At 36.7% G+C, this 18,187-nt stretch overlaps 1 protein-coding gene and 1 pseudogene across 1 annotated transcript; both read left to right on the top strand.

Annotated features, from left to right (window-relative positions):
* Positions 1–2,874: 2,874 nt before the first annotated feature.
* Positions 2,875–6,631, top strand: LOC131300885 (chalcone synthase 1-like). Its single transcript, XM_058326898.1, has 2 exons — positions 2,875–3,203; positions 5,360–6,631. Exons 1-2 carry the CDS (start codon positions 3,026–3,028, stop codon positions 6,349–6,351), a joined length of 1,170 nt encoding a protein of 389 aa, XP_058182881.1. The 5' UTR covers positions 2,875–3,025; the 3' UTR covers positions 6,352–6,631.
* Positions 6,632–8,559: 1,928 nt separating this feature from the next.
* LOC131300882 (polyketide synthase 1-like) overlaps positions 8,560–18,187 on the top strand; it is a 53,935-nt pseudogene continuing 44,307 nt past the window's right edge.

Genomic DNA, 18,187 nt, shown 5'->3' with positions numbered 1-18,187 from the left:
GAGTGAAAAAATTATTGAATTGGTAAAAACTTTTTTGTTAGTGGAAACCAGTTAATAAAATGCATTAAGTTTTTAGTATTTTTTGTTAATGAAAATGATGCCGAAATATAGATAGGTAAAATAAAAAATATGTACTATCATTATCAGTTATTGCCAACAACTGATGAGAAAATCTTGTTTATAGAGCAGTTGTAAACAGATGTTTACGGAGCTCAATTTTGACAGTCCAAAAAGTTTTTGGACGGTCTGAATTTAAAAAAATTATTCGTGCGAATAGTTATTTTAAAATTCGGATCATTGATTACTGAAAACAAACGACTAAAATTGCACGACTTCATAAATAGATGGCTTACAATTGCTCCAAAAATAAGTTTCTCTCACAACACATTAATGCTAGGTACTAAGAAAAAACACCCTTAAAAGACCTTTAAATTTGGGGTGGGATCTACCATCCATCCACCCACCCGCCCGCCCACCCACCCCCCCCACCCACCCACCCACCCACCCAACTCATTTTATTTTATTTTATTTTTTTCCCCTTACTCGGACCAGCCCTCATTTCTATTCTCTCTCTCCTCTTCTCTTCGTGCAAGGACCATGTGTTTTAAGGATTTCTTTTATTTTGGAGCCCGCCAAAATTGAAATCTCTGCAAAAACCAACACCAATTCTCTACAATCTCTAAGTAGTTCCGTCAAAATCACTCCGGCAACAATCTTCTGGATTTGGAGTCAAAGAAATGAGAGATTCGCCAAATGGGAGAAATGAATGAACATAGATTCAACTATCTTCTGGAATAGAGATCCATTCATTCTTTGACGTTTGGTTCAGCAAGATTGTAATATACACAAAAAGATATACTTGAAGAGCAAGAGGAGAGAGAGAATAGAAACATATTGTAATATACCTTCAATCTTTGAAGAGCAATCCCCTGCTTTTTGTTCTATTTTCTTGATTATATTTGCTCATGATATCAGGGATTTATACTTTAAAGTTAATTACACTTTTTTTTTGATGTTTTAATTTCCTGAGCATTTTCTCTGAAGTGAGTGCTCTAATTCTATTTGCAGGGCAGGAGCAGGGGACGGGACAGATGAGGAGGGAGAGAATAGAAATGAGAACCGGCCTGAGAAGGAAAAAAACAAAAATTAAATGAGTTGGGTAGGTGATTAGCGCTGCACCAACTTTAAGGGTCTTTTAAGGGCCTTTTTTCTTAGTACTTGATATTTCCCCTCACAACAACTGATTTACATGCAAGTAGTATAATTTGTACTCCACTTTTGAATTGATGGGATTTCTAATGCATTTGCCTTCTTGGAAACGTACGAAATGTGCTGTTGTTTCTGTCCCATGTGTCGGACGAAACGTTGATGAATTGATTGCAAAACCTTATCTAATCAAGGGATAGGTTAAAAAACCTAAGAATTTTGTTTGGATTGAGATTTTGGATTTACGTTTGTAGGTAATTAGTGTAGTGAGAAATAAAATAATGATTGAAAATAAAGGTGATGATTAAAGAGAAATTGAGAGAAAATTGAGGGAAACGAGTGGAGACAAAAATGAAATAATGATTAGAATTCAAAATACTCTTAACCGAACAAGGTACCAGTGCTGTTTTTTTTTTTGATCAGCAAGGTGCAAGTGTTGTTGCAGCTTCTAATGTAAGGTGAATAGCTAAAACTACTGCTGCTGTACATGCTCTTACCTGCCTATTTTCAAGTTTGTGGGACGTGTGGACAATTTCTAACAACAAAAGGTTTCACAAGTCAATTCAAGGCATTGGAAGCACACTTTATGCATGTCTTGTACCATCATAACCTCAACGGTCTCTCCCCTCATAACTCAACGGTCTCTCCCCCTCATAACCTCAACGGTCTACAAAAGTCTCCAGCAAACTTTATGCATATCTAACCACAAAAGTCTACAGCAAACTTTATGCATATCTAACCACAAAATTATGCATATCTAACCACAAATGTCTACAGCATTCAATGCAAATTAAAGATACTATAGGTGGATTTGAATAAAAAACTTAAGTGACTTTTTTTTTTATTTGTTTGTTTTGCGTTAAAATTTTAAGATTTATTGATTTATCTTGATGAAAAAAATAAAAATAAATAAAAAAGTTTGATCGAAACTCATACTTTTTTTTGAATAAAGGTAAGAATAAATAAAAAATATTGTACATTTCTCTCTCAGAAAATGTGTACTACTGGCAGGCTTGCAGCTGGTCCTAGCACAAGGCCTGCTAGCCAGACTCCAAATTACTAGTATTAAGCAGTATAAGTGTATTGCGGATAATAAGTAATAAAAAATGCAGTAAGTCTATTGGTACAGCAAATAGGAACAGTTTTGTGTACAAATTTATCGTGTGGCCACTATGGGTCCTACACACATGATGTGAGTCATTTATTAAATGTAAAATATTTTTTCAAGGGCTTCTGCGAAAATTCAACTCAATCCGATACGTATAGGTGTTCAATTCAATCATCTAACTTTTCATTATCCTGAAATCTAAATGAAAAGTTAGATGATTGGATCGAACATCTCTAGATATTGGATTGAACCCCAACAATTATCTGTTGCTCAAGCACGTTAGTCCATTCCTAACGGAAAACCTACGATCCTATAATTTGAATGAAAAATGAGAAGATTGAATCGAACACCTATACATATCGGATTAAGCTAATTGAAATCTTTAAAATGTGAGTTTTGGTCATGAAATTGCCAACGAAAACACGAGCTCGGCCTATGGAGCTTACACTAATTTTTCATGGGCCCACTCGATTTTAAAAAAAAAATTTATTGAACAGCTAGAATCATCCGTAGCAGTCAGTGTAGAATCAATATGGGGCTTGTCGGTGGCTGTAGTTCTAATCCTAGCTACCATTTTATTTGTCACCTATATATAACCCACTCGGCCACCAAGTTTCTCACACAAGCTCAACTATTATACTCACTCCTGGAAGCTAGCACCTACACATCACAAAAAAACCGGCCTCACTAGTTTATTTTTCCGGCGGAAACATGGGCAGCATAGAGGATGTTCGGAAGACAAAACAGGCTGAAGGCCTGGCGACAGTCATGGCGATCGGTACCTCAACCCCACCAAACTATATCGACCAGAGCACGTTTCCAGAGTACTATTTCCGGATTACTAAATGCGAGCACAAGACCGAACTCAGAGAGAAGTTGAAGCGCGTCTGTAAGTTAGATATAATGATATCTTTTAGGCAAAGTCCACTTTCACCCCCTTATGGTTATCGTCATGTGCAGATACCCCCCTCATAATTCAAAACTGAGCACATAACGTACCTGTGATTTTGAAAATATGCTAATAGACCCCATGCCGTCATGTCTTTCATCCATATTAACGGAGGTGTATTTCACATGCCCCTAGAATGTAATCTGAGTCGTTCATAATGTATTAAATAAAGAATAGAGAGTATCTCTGTAAAAAATCATCTCGATCAGGCATCAATAACAAAGTGAGCTAATTTTTAGTAAATTCAAATTTGAAATTTTAATTTCATAAAAAAATCGATTCGACCATGAGCTTTTCATTTTTTGATTGACTTGAATTTTGGCATGGATATAGTATTCGTCAAAATTTACAATATCAACGGTTTTAATTCAATTTTTAGTATAGGGATAGTGTTGTTAGATTTAAAAAAGAAGAAGAATTAAGGGACATAATGAGAATATATCGGTCTTTTAATGTTGTGTCCGTTAATATAGATGTAAAACATGACGGCAGGGTGTCTATCTGCATATTTTCAAAACCACAGGTAGGTGATGTGCTCAGTTTTGAATCATGAAAGAGGTATCCGCACATAACGATAACCACAGGGGGTCAAAGTGGACTTTATCCGTATCTTTTCCTCTGTATGCAGTTTTGGTCGTTCATTTTTCATGTTGCTTATTTGGGGTGCATGGGAGTTCTATTTTTGGAATTTTACACTAGGTATTGAAATTATGGGTTGTTGGGAGCCCACACTACAAGAAATTGACTTACATTAACAACCAAAAAATGTCACCAAAACGTTTAAGTGGTGCAAAATATTTTGTCAGAAAGGTGTCACTAAATGTGTTTTGCGAAAAAGTATTCCTCCGTTCCAATTTATTTGCTCATTACGAGAATTCTCTCATTTTATTAATTCAAAGTCTTAGGGTTGAAAGATGTTTATATTTTCAAAAATACCCTTTAGAAAAATACAATAACTTTAATTAGTTGTAAACTAAAGGGGCATAATTGGAACTTTACCCTTTTGATGGTTACTAATTATGAAAAATTTCAAATAATTGAAGATAACTCAAAAAGAAAACGTGAGAAAACAAAATGAGACGGAAGCAGTGTGCGATAACAGTTTTTTAATAGCTATCCCCTTTAGGAACACACTAGACCTTCCGCCGACCAAACAGATACTCCATTTAATTATAAACTCTAATTCATAATACCTGTTTCTAACGCATTGCATGTGTAAAGTTTCTTATGAATTAGGGTTTTAATATTAACTTAGCATGCCCCGTGCTATGTACGGCAATTGAAAGGAAAAAAAATATAATAGAAACATTTTAAGAAGAGAATTGATTTTGCCACTTCCCTTTTTGTTAATGTCACGTACTCTATTTCTCTCACAAAATAAATCATCTAATAAATACAGAAAGGACAGTGACATTAACAAAAAGAGGAGTGTCAAAATCACTCCCCTTTAAGAATATATTTCCTTCCTGCTATAGTGCTATATATACAAATTGTAGTGAGAGTAGAAGGGAGAAATTCCAGTATTATTTAGACTATTATGTTACAAGAGACCAGTACATCATTATATAGGGAAAACATAGAAACCCTAAGTAAACCCTATTACATGAAAGGACAATACTACCCTTGTAACTAAACATTAATAACATTATGAACATTAATATTAAAGTGACAACTTTATTACTTATACCTTTAACGTCACAAATGTTTCATATAGGTGTCATGCATAATGTTTGGGTATTTGGTGAGTTGTCTAACTTAATATTCCATTTCAGAGCCTAAATTTCACATCTGAAATTGTGCATCTAGTTGGAAAAATATGCATACTATCTATAAAGTGAATTCGTATTATGAGTGTTTATTGGTTCTTACGAAACTTTTTATTGGTTACTGTGAAATCTTAGTAAATGGCCATGTCTAAAAGCACGATGAAACATAATCCTTACTCTATATTTGATATTTCCACAAATGAACCTGGCTTCACTCAAAATTTATTTACTAACCCAAGTTTCGGGACCAATCTAACCAAGTTTTAGTAAATGAATTTAAGAAAAATTGAGCATGACCAAGTTTAAAAATTTTTCTCTATCACATTACAGGTGACAAATCCATGATCAAGAAGCGTCACGTGTTCTTAACTGAAGAAATCCTAAAGGAAAATCCCAGTATGTGCGAGTACATGGCACCTTCCCTGGACGCTAGGCAGGACATCTCCGTGGTGGAAGTCCCCAAACTTGGCAAAGAGGCTGCCACAAAGGCCATACAGGAATGGGGCCAGCCCAAATCCAAAATCACCCACTTGGTCTTCTGCACCTCCACTGGTGTTGACATGCCGGGTGCCGACTACCAGCTCACCAAGCTCCTTGGCCTCTCCTCCTCCGTCAAACGCCTCATGTTCTACTTCCAAGGTTGCTTTGCTGGTGGTACTATCCTCCGCGTAGCCAAAGATTTGGCAGAGAACAACAAGGGCGCAAGGGTTCTAGCTGTGTGTTCTGAGATCACGGCTGCCTTTTTTCGCGGACCTAGCGACACCCATCTTGAAGCTCTAGTTAGCCAGGCAATGTTCGGAGATGGTGCGGCTGCTGTTATCGTAGGTGCAGACCCGATACCCGGAGTTGAGAAGCCATTGTTCGAGTTGGTCTCCGCAACCCAAACCATTCTGCCCGATAGCGAAGGGGCTATCAGTGGAAAGATTCGGGAAGCGGGCAGTACTGTCCACTTTGTCAAGGAGGTTCCAGGGATCATCTCCAAGAACATAGAGAAGCCCCTAACAGACGTGTTTCAACCCTTGGGAATCTCAGATTGGAACTCTATCTTTTGGGCTCCACATCCTGGTGGGCGTGGTATTCTAGACCAACTAGAGTCGAAGCTGGGCCTTAAGCCGGAGAAGCTACGGGCCTCGAGGCACGTGTTGAGCGAATACGGTAATATGGCAAGCGCATGTGTGTTGTTCATCTTGGATGAGATAAGGAAGAAGTCAGCGGAAGAAGGGCTCAAGACCACTGGTGAGGGGCTCGATTGGGGCGTGCTCCTTGGGTTTGGACCTGGGCTCACTGTTGAGACTGTGGTGCTCCATAGTTTGTGCCCCTGAGTGTGGTTATTATTATTTGTTTGGTATCATGCCATTGTTTTTGGAATGGCTTATAATGGAAGGTCTCACGCCATACTACTTCGTGGATGCTCATACGAAGAGCCAAAAAGCTCTGTGTGTGAACGACCCGACATCAATAAATAGTATGGAATAGTATATGTTGTAGTAAAGATCATGTGAACTTATAAATAAGGGACTTTTGGGCAAGAGGTCTACACATCTCTCCCCTCCCTATTGTAATCCTTTGCTCTAGTAATATCAAGTCCTCTTTGTGTGTGTACATCCCGTCCTTCATTCTAGTATCTCGAATAGCTTGTGTCTAGTATATTAATCATGTTTCCTCCTTTATGGCTGTCTTATTGGTATCAGAGCCCTAGAATTTAAACACCTTTTTTTTCCCGATTTACTCCTGAGAGATTCGGCAAGAAGACAGCTAATAGCTACTCAAAGGCACGGACAGAGAAGGAATTTTCTGTTCTAACTTAGAATACATATTAACATCTTCTCCATGTAACTTTCTTTTAGAAATTAAGTATGCTCTGTGGTTGCCACTCTTTGTGGATCCTCCACATTAGAACTCTAAAAGTATGCTCTGTGGTTGCCATGTTCGTTTTGGTATTTGGATTTTGGGTAATGAACGGAGAGATAGAGAGATAAATGACAGTAATGATTGAGAGAAAATTTATTAGGGACTGTGCGCTGAGAGATCGAGAATCCAAAATCCAAAATCTCCAAACGAACATAGTAGAAAACATATCTTGAGCATTCATATTTCATGATGTCCTACGTATTTTAAGCTAGGAAGAAGACTTGGGGAAAATCAACTATTAAGACATGGCTAGTTCCTTTTATTCCATTTCTCCTATTACAGCTACTAAGTCTCTTTCGTTAACTCCTTCTTCATCTAAAAATCGCTGTTATTCAGAAATACATCATCTTTATGAGGTAGAATATCTAGATGATGATAACAAAGTTCCGGTTACTAGTATTCACGCTATGTCTAGATTATCTTTAAAACTTGAGTAAGAATGACTTATTCACGTTAGGGTTCTTTTGAATCATGTTCTAATATGTTTTAAAAAAAAATGCAAAAAATACTTCAAATTAAAGCTTAAAATAATCTCTCTTTTTTTGGGTTGATAAGCATGATTGAATCTATTCCAGCAATGAACAGCATCATGCCTCCTTTGGTTGAAATTTGGCATATCAAAGTTTCTGTTACACGACGCTGCATTAATGCTCTCGTGCCGAAATCTTTGTGCATGATTGAAGGCTGAAAGGAGGGCAACTTGCACAAGAATAATCTCATAAAGGAAGGCAAGGCCATGTGCCAAAATCTTTGTGCATGATTCAAGACTGAAAATCATTAGAGAATCAGTTCTTGCAATTCAAACATTCTTGTTCTGAACATTTCTTTTCTTACATACCTAGGGGTTGCCTCAGTGGTTCGGCGGATACCTAGGCTTTGGCAGTACTCCTTAAAATCTGGGATTTCATTTTCCGCAGGGTGAGTACCTTGCAGCAAGTAGGGGACCGTGACTTGTGTGACCGCACCAGCTCTCCCAGGGGTTTGAGTTGCGCAGTCGGGTCTATTTAGAGACATGGCTGTAGGGCTATTCTTCCGTTACAAAAAAATAAAAATAAAAAAGCAGTCCTTTTCTTATCACATCTCTCCATTAGTTTTTCGTTAATCATTTGTCATAACGAAGCACCGTGTATAATTTAATCTCCATCTGGAAAACGAGGGATATGCGTATATATAAAGAGAAACAGTGGTGCTACTCACATAACAAGATTACACAGATTTTGTGTGGGGCCCACTACGAGTCCCACACAAAAGATTCGAGCCGTTCAATAAATGTAAAATATTTTTTTAATTGCCTCTGCGAAAAATCAGCTCAATCCGATACTTATAGGTACTCGATCCAATCATCTAATTTTTCATTCAAATTTCGGGTGAATGAAAAATTAGATGAATGGATCGAGCACTTATACTTATCGGATTGAGCTAATTTTTTTGCGATGCGCTTGAAAAAATATTTTACATTTAATGTACGGCTCGAATCATTCATGTGAGATCTGTAGTGGGCCCCACACAAAATTTATGTAGGTATCATAATCTGAGATTTTGATGGTGGGTTAGGTGGGCCTCTCGCATGCTAACCTGCAGACTGGCCAACTTTTAAGAACGTTAGTAACAGCCAACTTAATTATGAGAATTGTTGAGCTAGCTAGGATATGTAACTCCTAGCAACCATTTTAATGGTCACATGCATTCATATAACCCAGACGACCACCAAGTTTCTCACAAGCTCAACAATTATCTCTCACTCCTGGCTGCTGGTCCTAGAGCACCTACGCATCACAAAAAGGTCGGCCATCACTAAATTAGTTTTCTGGCGGGAAAATGTTCAGCGTATATATAGAGGATGTTCGGAAGGCACAACGGGTAGAAGGCCCGGCGACAATCATGGCGATTGGGATCTCAATCCCACCAAACTGTGTCGACCATTGCACGTGCCCGGATTACTATTTCCGGATTACCAAGAGCGAGCACAAGACAGAACTCAAAGAGAAGTTCCAGCGCATTTGTAAGTTAAATCTAAAGATATCTTTTCCTCTCTATATATGCTTTTTTGGTCATTCATTTTTCATATTGCTTATTAGGGGAGCAGGGCTGACTTTGGACATTCGGAGGCCCTGGACAAACTTGCAATATGGAACCCTCTTTATTATTGATCAAATTCCAAAAAGAATCATAATTATTAAAGAATGTAAATCTGCAATATCCCAAATATTTTAATAAATAAAAATTTTGTGATATTATTTCAAAAATCATTTTCATTGTTTTCTGATTTGCTAGTTAATAAATTTTAATTTAATTAGTTAATTTCTATTTAAATTCAATTTGGATGTATTAATATCCATGAAAAATATTTTCTTGGTTGTTGAGATTTCTGTTCCGTAAACCGAAACCGGGGTTAGTATAAAAAAAATATTTTTGTTAGTCTATAGTAATATTTTCAAAATTTTCCAAACTCAAAAACCGGACCGCTGTATACCACGTGACACGTTTCCGCGCCCGCAATAATAATTCTCCCTCCCCTTTCTCTTCAACAGCCGGCCCCCATATCATTTTCAGCCAACTCTCACCCCCACCACCTTATCCCAATTATATCACCTTCCCACCTCACTCTCCCTTCCCCACGCCAATTACTCCCCTGCAAATACCAGTGACCAGTCTACCCCACACCCCTCTCCATTTACTCTCCTTCCCATACATACATCGTACACATGCACACACTGTGCACAATTATATTTCCAGAGAGAGAGACCACCTCTCGGCCTCCACCACCTCCTGCCGTATACCACCATCATATCCTCGCCAACTCCACCACCGAAACCTCCAACACCATTTGCCACCACCGTATCACCTCACCACCGGAGTCCACCACCCAACCGATTCTCCATCACCACCCAAAACACCACCTCCACCCCGTACCACTCCCTCCTCCATAACCGAGATCCCCACAATCAAACTCCACGGCACCACCACCTTTCGGTTCCCCACTGAATCCGGGATGCAGCCAGGGAGGGCTAGTAGGGGCGAACGCTCCTATAAGAAGAAAAAGAAACACTACTATTATATGTATAAAAAAAATTCCTATGAAAGTATATATTTAGGCTCGCCCTTGTGTAGAATTTTAGAAAAAAAAAATATAATTGTAACCTTTGAACTACGAGGATACCAACATTAATTACCAAAGGCTAATGGCTAAAATATAACAAAAAATAAAACTATAGGATTAATTGTGAATATTCAAGTAATAAACTTCCACATTTCGTTGGATGTATTTAGTATTTTGATTTTTTTGCGCCCTAAAATCTCAATGGCACACCAAACCGTGCCCCCCCCCCCCCCCCCCCCCCCCCCCCTGCTCTCTTTCTCTCTCGGCACAAACATCCCCAATTGTTAAGACTTCAAAGGCAATTTCGAGAAAATAGAGAAAGAGGAGAAGAGATTTTGGAACCAAGTAATTTTGGTAAAATTTAAGTTGTAGGTATGTATTTCCCCAATTGTTATTCAAGACTTCTCCTAATCTTTATTTTTTGACTGGTAAAATCAAGTAACATGAATAACATGAAAGCCCATGTACGGAATTCGTTCAGTTGTGATGAATGAAAAAAAGAAGAAGATGAACAATAAAGAAAAACAAGACACATACATTAAGATCGATCTAATTAGTTAAATCGATTAATGTATTTATGTTATTTTGAGTTTTAATGTATTTACATGATTATGCATGTGTGTATATATATATATATATATATATATATATATATATATTTTTTTTTTTTCTCGCATGCACGGTCGTCCCTACGTGGTGAAATTCCTGGCTCCGTCCTTAATTGAACCCACCACCCTCGAGACCACCCACTACCGAACCCATCACCTCCAGCCCGTAACCGCCACCTCCGGATTGCCGTACCTCACCACGAACAGTGAGAGAGTGAGTTGTGTGCCGTGAGTGTGTGTTTTGGTGTGTGCCGTGAGTTTGGTGCGAGCGTCGCCGCCGACGGTCCTGACGGAGTGCTGCCGGACGCCGCTTTGAATTTTGAAGCCACCCTAGTGTTCTACAGACACCGTACAACACTCACCCGAGCTTAGATTTGCGTTTAAGGTAGTTTTCCAGAAACCCGTAATTCAATCTGCGTTTTAATGGAGTTTAGGACTAAAAAACTTAATTCCTGTTGTATATGATAACCTGTTTCTAATTCCAGAAGTTAATTAATTATCGTTTAGTCCTGTTTGTGATAGGAAATCAGGGGTAAGGCCTGGAAACGATTTTATTCTTAAATTGAGGATTATTCGCGAGATTATGGTGGATTGTGGTGTTGAAATTCAAGTGTAGGTGAAGAATTGTGCGATTAATAAATTATCGGAATCATCGTAGTTTATGTAATAATTATTTAATAATTAAATACGTAAGGATTTAGATTTAAAATATAAATGAGGAGATATTTGTTCAAGCTAAAAAAAAATAGTTACTACTTATTAGCTAATTTCAAAATATTTTATTGGCCATAGTAGTCTCATATCACCTCATTATAAAGATCTAATATTAAACATTTATTGCATTTTGTTAAAAAATAAAAAAAATAAAGTTAAGTAAATACTAAATTTTGTAATATGTATTTTCGAATAAAAATTAGTTTGTAAAATCTATGAATAATAATATAGTAGTTAAAGAAAATATCTTAAATAGAAAAATAGTGAAAATGTTTTATAATTTCTAAATGTGAGAAATAGACATAATTTTAAGGTTAGTAATTAATTGTTTGACTGAATATTTATTTTTTGATAATAAAAAAATAGATTAAATGATTTCGAGAATACTATATAAGTTGATATTAGTAATTTGGTAAAAGAAAAAAAAATAAAAACTTTATCTTTTAAGATAATGATTTTATTCAAACCGTCGTTTACTTATCTTGGCTTATTCGTCAATTGATATTTAATAAATTAGAATATTGTTATGTCAGACTTTATGCATGCAATATTGTATTTGTGAATTTTGTATGATGTTGATTGTTACGTGAATTATGGTAATTTGAATTGCTACGTGAACGTAGAAATTGGACAATAGGTACACTTGGTGGTACTCGAGATTGTGACTAAATTGATTAGACGTTAAAAATTAAGGAAAGTGAAATATTGGAAAGTCACTGTGGTGACAGTTTTGGTCAGGAGAAAACCAAAGTGGCCGAGAGCCCGGTGGGTCCTGAAAGCATGGTCGGCGGAATTGGCATTTGTGGTTAAGGCCGGTGGATTATTAATTCGAAATCCTGATTATGGCATTGTAGGATTTATCTTCCGGATATTACCGGGGATGGGTTTATTTGGATAGAACTGGAGTATGGGTATCATTTCTCGTGGTTGGTTGGTTTATCATTCGCTCCTTGTGATGGTACATCTGAGTTCGACCCAACATATAGTTTGGTCTTATTCGTCTGGGACCCCTAGCTGGGCAAGCAAGGAGAGGGTAAATCTGTAGAGTTGCCATAGCTCAGAGATTATTTGGGAGGAGTATTTCTCATGGTGGAGAAATCTAGAATTCACCTAAAGATAAAAAATTCATTAAAGGCTACTTGTGACTGTGTCCTGTAATTGTTCTATAATTTTGTGTTATTTTGTTGAAACTGCAAATTGTGGTATTGGGTTTAGGATTTCTACTTGGTGAATTATCACTCAGGATACGTTTGTATCCTAGCAAATCGTTTGCTTCGGCAATCAGTTTGCCAGAGCGTGCAGGATTCTGCAGTGGAGTAGTTGATACAAGTGGGATCCCTGGAACGAAGTCTGGGCCAATGTTGCTTGGAATCCGTGTCAAAACTAGAGTTGCTTTGGAGTTTTTTTTGTTAAATAAAAAGTACATAGATTTTTATATTATTTTGAAATTGTAATTTTGTATAAGGACAAATAGAGGCCTAGTAGTTTGTAAAATTCAACATATTTTAAGGGTAATGCGCCCGAAATTCCTTGGAAAATCAGGGCGTTACAAAAATCCATTTTGGGCTAGGTTCAAATTAATCTCAACAAGCTAAACTTGAAGTATTTTCGTTATCGTTAACCTCTATAAAAGGTAAAAGAGAAAGGATGAGAATCAAACCCCAACCAAACCTTGGGTGGGGAAGCCAAACACTTTAACGCTGGGCCATAGGAGGTGTAACGACCCGGATTTTTGACCCAATTTTTTTTAATACAAATTTATATTGTTAAATTTTTAATTCAATAATTAATTAAATTGAATAATTAAAATATATTATTATGTGTACAATTGATATTATTTACACTATTGTATAAGATATGTATTTAAACTTTAGATATACGAATCAGTGATTCATATTTATCTCTTATCTTTCCTATCTAAACCCTAAGTATAACTCTATTCAAACTAACTCTTCACTTCTCTATCTCTCATCCTATACATAAAAGCGTCCAGATACATTCTCACCATGTACATACATGCGTCCACATACATTTGAATTGAAAACCCCCCAAATGTGGCACTTGTCACCCATCTTTTTATCATTATCAGTATCACTCTCCTTCCTCATTCCACCACTTCTACACTTATCATCTCATATTCTCACTACTTTATTCTCTCTCATTATACATACCCACATAATCCGAAAATTGAACACCAGTATATTATTTCACTCCCAATTTTATTGTTGAGTCTAGAATAGAGAGAGAGAGAGAGAGAGAGAGAGAGAGAGAGAGAGAGTTGTGGCCGTAGGTGTGTGCACACCGCTGCTGCGGGCCCTGTCGGAGTGCCGCCGAACGCTGCCTCGAGATTTCAGAACCACCATGGCGATCTACGAACACCGTACAACACTTATCCGGACTTAGAATCGCGTTTGAGGTAGTTTTCCGAAAACCCAAAACCTTTATCTGCATTTTAATGGAGTTACTTAGATTTAAAGTTTATTGAAGATGATGATCTGCTGTTAAATTGTTAATTTATTTTTAGTCCTGTTTATATTAAAATTTAGTCTGGTTGTGCTGTAATGATTAGTGTTATACCCTGTGAAAATTTATGATCGTTTAACAAATGTTTGATTGTGAAATTATTATTGATGATACATTGTTAATTTGTATTTGAGTGGACGTTTACGTGTTTAATAAATTATTGGAGTAGATAAATATTTATGAAATATTAACAAGAATATTTTATTAGTAAAAATTTATTTAGATTGTAAACAAGAAATATTTTAGATTATATATTAGTTAATCTTTAACTCTAATAAATATTGACTAAAATAGCCTCGCATAATTTTGTTGTTATAAAAATCTCATATTAATATTTAATATAGTTAGTAAATGCTAAATTTAGCAATAAGTATTTTTCAATAAAAAAAATTTGTTTGTAAAATCTATAAATAATTTGAGAGTTAAGGAAAATATTTAAATAGTAAAAATGTTTTATAAAATTTCTAAATGAGAGAAATAGATTTAATTTTAAGTGTAGTAATTAATTATTTAACTGAATATTATTTTGTTACTCACATGATTAATTCTATGGTAGGATAAATTTTATTGCATGGTTATGTGTTGTTAGCATGTTAGTACTTTTAGTTGAAATGTTGAACTGTGTGGTATTTTGTTGTGATTGTAGATTGAACAAATAGGTTCCCGGGGTGGTTACGAGTAGTGAATCATGTAGACGATGATAAGTAAATGGAAAATGGTAAAGTGTTGGAAGTGTGATTGTGTGGATTGTGATTTGAGCCATGGTGATGGCAAGGGTAACCTATGGGGCCCTGTGTTGAAATGGGTTACCTGAGGGGCCCGGTGTTGTGACGCTAACGTATGATACGTCATGGGAAGTTTCTCTTCGAGGAAGAGAATGGGTCCCATGAGACGGTTATAGTTAGTGAGACGTTAATGTATGATACGTCATGGAAAGTTTCTCTTGGAGAAAGAGAATGGGTCCCATGAGACGGTTATAGTTAGCGTGGGGTAGTGGATGTCCGATCCTAATGTACGATACGTCATGGGATGACTCAATCCTCTTGTTATGGTCTTAAGTGAGAACATACTCGGTACATAACTTAGATGCGCTCACTTAGGACCCTGGTGCAGGACAAGCAGGAGGAAGGGTGGACCCATGAGACGATTGTAGTTAGTGGATGTGGGAGGAAAGGATCTCGCGGAGAGAATTCTTAGATTACATGTAAGATGATGGATAGTAAAGAAAAAGACGATGTGTTATTATTTTGTACCTTCGGTGTGTTATGAATTATTATATTGTTGATCTGCATATTGTGGTATTGGGTTTTAGGATTTCTACTTTGTGAATTATCACTCAGGATACGTTTGTATCCTGGCAAATCGTTTGCTTCGGCGTTCAATTTGCCAGAGTGTGCAGGATTCCACAGTGGAGCAGTTGATACAGGTGGGACCCCCTGGAACGGAGTCTGGGCCAACATTGCTTGGAATTTCGTATCAAAACTAGAGTCGCTCTGGAGTTGCTTTTGTTACATAGATTTTTGTATTATTTTGAAACTGTAAATTTTGTATAAGGATAAATAAGGGCCTAATAGTTTGTAAAATTTAGTGTATCTTTGGGTTAATGCTTCCGAAATCCCTTGAGAAATCGGGGCGTTACAGGAGGATTGCTCTTAAATTTAGGAGTACTTTATATATAACAAGTATGCCAACTTGGGGCCTATTTTGGGCTAAAAAAGAGGAAGCTCGAGGCGGAGGCGGCATCCTCTTGGGTCTTGCCCTAGGTCAACCCAGTAGGGGTGTGTGGGAGTTCTATTTTTTGAATATATATACATTATGTATGTGAATTATTGGTGGTTGGGAGCCATTAGAAAATCTATTTTTTCAAGATATTTTGGAAAGCGAAATAAAAAATGAACAATTCAAAAATCACATTTGAAAGAACTCTTTGGAATCTGAATATACTTCCACACACAGTTCTTCCACCAACTCTATTTTGGACATCTCATCTAAATTGTATTCTTATTTCAATACAAAAAATCCTTATTCTACAATCTAGAACTACCATCTAAAAAATAATTGGCTCTCAAACACCTTAGTGTTCGTGTGATGGGAATTTTTAGAATCTATACTTGCATGCATGTGACATTGTGTATGTAGTACTTAAGAGATTGATGGCTTATCACTAGTTAAAGGGAAGATTGTGCACGGTGTAGTTTGCTAATTTTTGCGCCAATGATTGGTCTACTTTGTTGGTCGGATCGTTGACTTTGTAGAATTTGTCACATCAATCGTGTCAAAAAAACATATTGACCAGAGCCCGATTGGAATATCTAATCGGCAAACATTTATTTATGAAAAAAAAGTAAATTCAGCACTCTAGACTCGCCCACTTTTCAAAAAGACATATATGGAGATAAATGTATAAGCTAAACTCATTGTTAAAAGAAATTAATTAGGAGATAATTAAACATATTCCGACTAGATACGGATCGGGCTTTTTTGTTTTTTCTTTTGATCGTTCATATCAATCAAGCTTCAATCAATATCATTTTTGGCATGAATTATATTCTTGAAAAACTCTACTACTCCAGTATTAAAATTGATCTTCAATTTGTCTTTTACAAAAAAAGAAAAGAAAAGCAAGGTTGGGTGGTGGTGTTGGTTTGGGTGGTGACGCTTACGGTGCTTTGTGTGGCGGCAGTTTGGGAGCGGGGTTGGGTTTGCCGAGCGGGTCTTCCTCGGCCTGTTTGTTTTGTTTGGGCTTTATTGTTTATTTGGGTTTCGAGTGGGCTAAATTGTATTATTTTTTGATTCCCGTGTTAGACCTTTTTGGCTGGACTTCAGTCCTTGTGATGTACTATCCAACTTTTTGTTGGATTTTTCTTTTCCCTCTTTCAATTTTTAATAAATTTTTGCCTATCAAAAAAAACAAAACAAAAAAAAGCAATGTTGCACATAACAGCATCTCTAGCAAAATTTACAAAACTTGGCTTTGAATTTGTTGTTTCCTAACTTTCTACATATTCGTGTTTTTATCGTTTTATATTCAACAATTTAACTCTCTACATATTCTTCTTTCCATTTAGATACTGCAAATTTTTTTTGCCATTTATTTATTAGATATCAACTCTTGTTTTACTGGCTTCCCTTTTGCTAATCAGGGCCGGCCCAAGGGCAAGACCTGAGAGACCTGGGGCTGGGGCCCCAATTTTTGGCCCATAAAGAGGGGCCTTCGTTAGGAGTAGTTATTTATACTATTTCTTTTCAAAATAAATTGTATGAGTCTCCTTGGTTTAGTGGTACGATGAGTAACAATCCACATGTTGTGGTTGGGTTCAATTCGATTCATGCCCCAACACTTCTTTTAAGTTTTATTTGTAAAAAAAACAATAGCCTCGTGGGGAATCTATTGCTGCTGGGATTAAAACTTGTCTCACATAGAATATAAGGAAACTCCCAAACCACTTAACCAAAGCATGTTCTACATGAAATGTGTTCTAAAACTTTTATACATAGAAATTCTCTCTTAATATTGTTTAATATATTGCGGAAAAATTTTAGCCCCACTTGATTGATTTGGCCTAGGGCTCCAATTATCTTGGGCCAGCCTTGTTGCTAAAGAAATTATCTCTTAATATTGAGAATGAAATTGATATTGTCCATCTTAATATTGAGAATGAAATTAATATTGTCCATCATCAATGTATATAGGAATTCATATGTCTAAAAAATAACTATCATTATTTTGGAACACATACAGATATAATGATAGTAGTGCACTAAAGTTTTACTTGAAGTTATGGACATACATATATACATCCAACAAGAGAATCCTATGTCTTTATATACTTGCACCTTCACCAATACTTTTTGACTCTCTCTCTCTCTCACACACATGCACACGCACACTCTAATCAATGGTGTAGACACTCTATTTTGGACTTTTCAGATTAGTTTACTTACGGTATTTGATTCCCTGATGATGAAACAGATCAAGAACACCCCGGGAATGTTAGTGTGTTTGAGCTTTGAGTGGATAAATCCCTTTCAAACCCCTTAAACCCTACACCCTGGGAATGTTAGTGTGTTTGAGCTTTGAGTGGATAAATCCCTTTCAAACCCCTTAAACCCTGAACAAAAAAGCCTCAGCCAAAACCCTACCTGCATACACCGTTCCAAAACTAGCGTGCTTCGATCCATTTGCCACGTGTCAGTCATAGGTCAAAGCTGCAGTTTGAACCTGAGTTTGCAGGTCAACTACCTGTGTACGGTAGTCAAAACTCTTGTCAAACTTGCTTTATTCATCATGCAGAAGCCACG

Source organism: Rhododendron vialii, chromosome 9a, assembly GCF_030253575.1.
Source record: "Rhododendron vialii isolate Sample 1 chromosome 9a, ASM3025357v1".
In the NCBI taxonomy this organism is placed as follows: Eukaryota; Viridiplantae; Streptophyta; class Magnoliopsida; order Ericales; family Ericaceae; genus Rhododendron; species Rhododendron vialii.
Note: the sequence above shows the minus strand (reverse complement) of the source record. Positions and strands in the feature narration are given on the sequence as shown.

What these genes read in the sequence shown, in the direction of transcription:
- LOC131300885 (XM_058326898.1), top strand. Translation starts at nt 3,026, where the DNA reads ATGGGCAGCATAGAGGATGTTCGGAAGACAAAACAGGCTGAAGGCCTG. An exon ending in AGAGAAGTTGAAGCGCGTCT is followed by an intron (nt 3,204 to 5,359) that starts GTAAGTTAGATA and finishes ATCACATTACAG; the next exon opens with GTGACAAATCCATGATCAAG.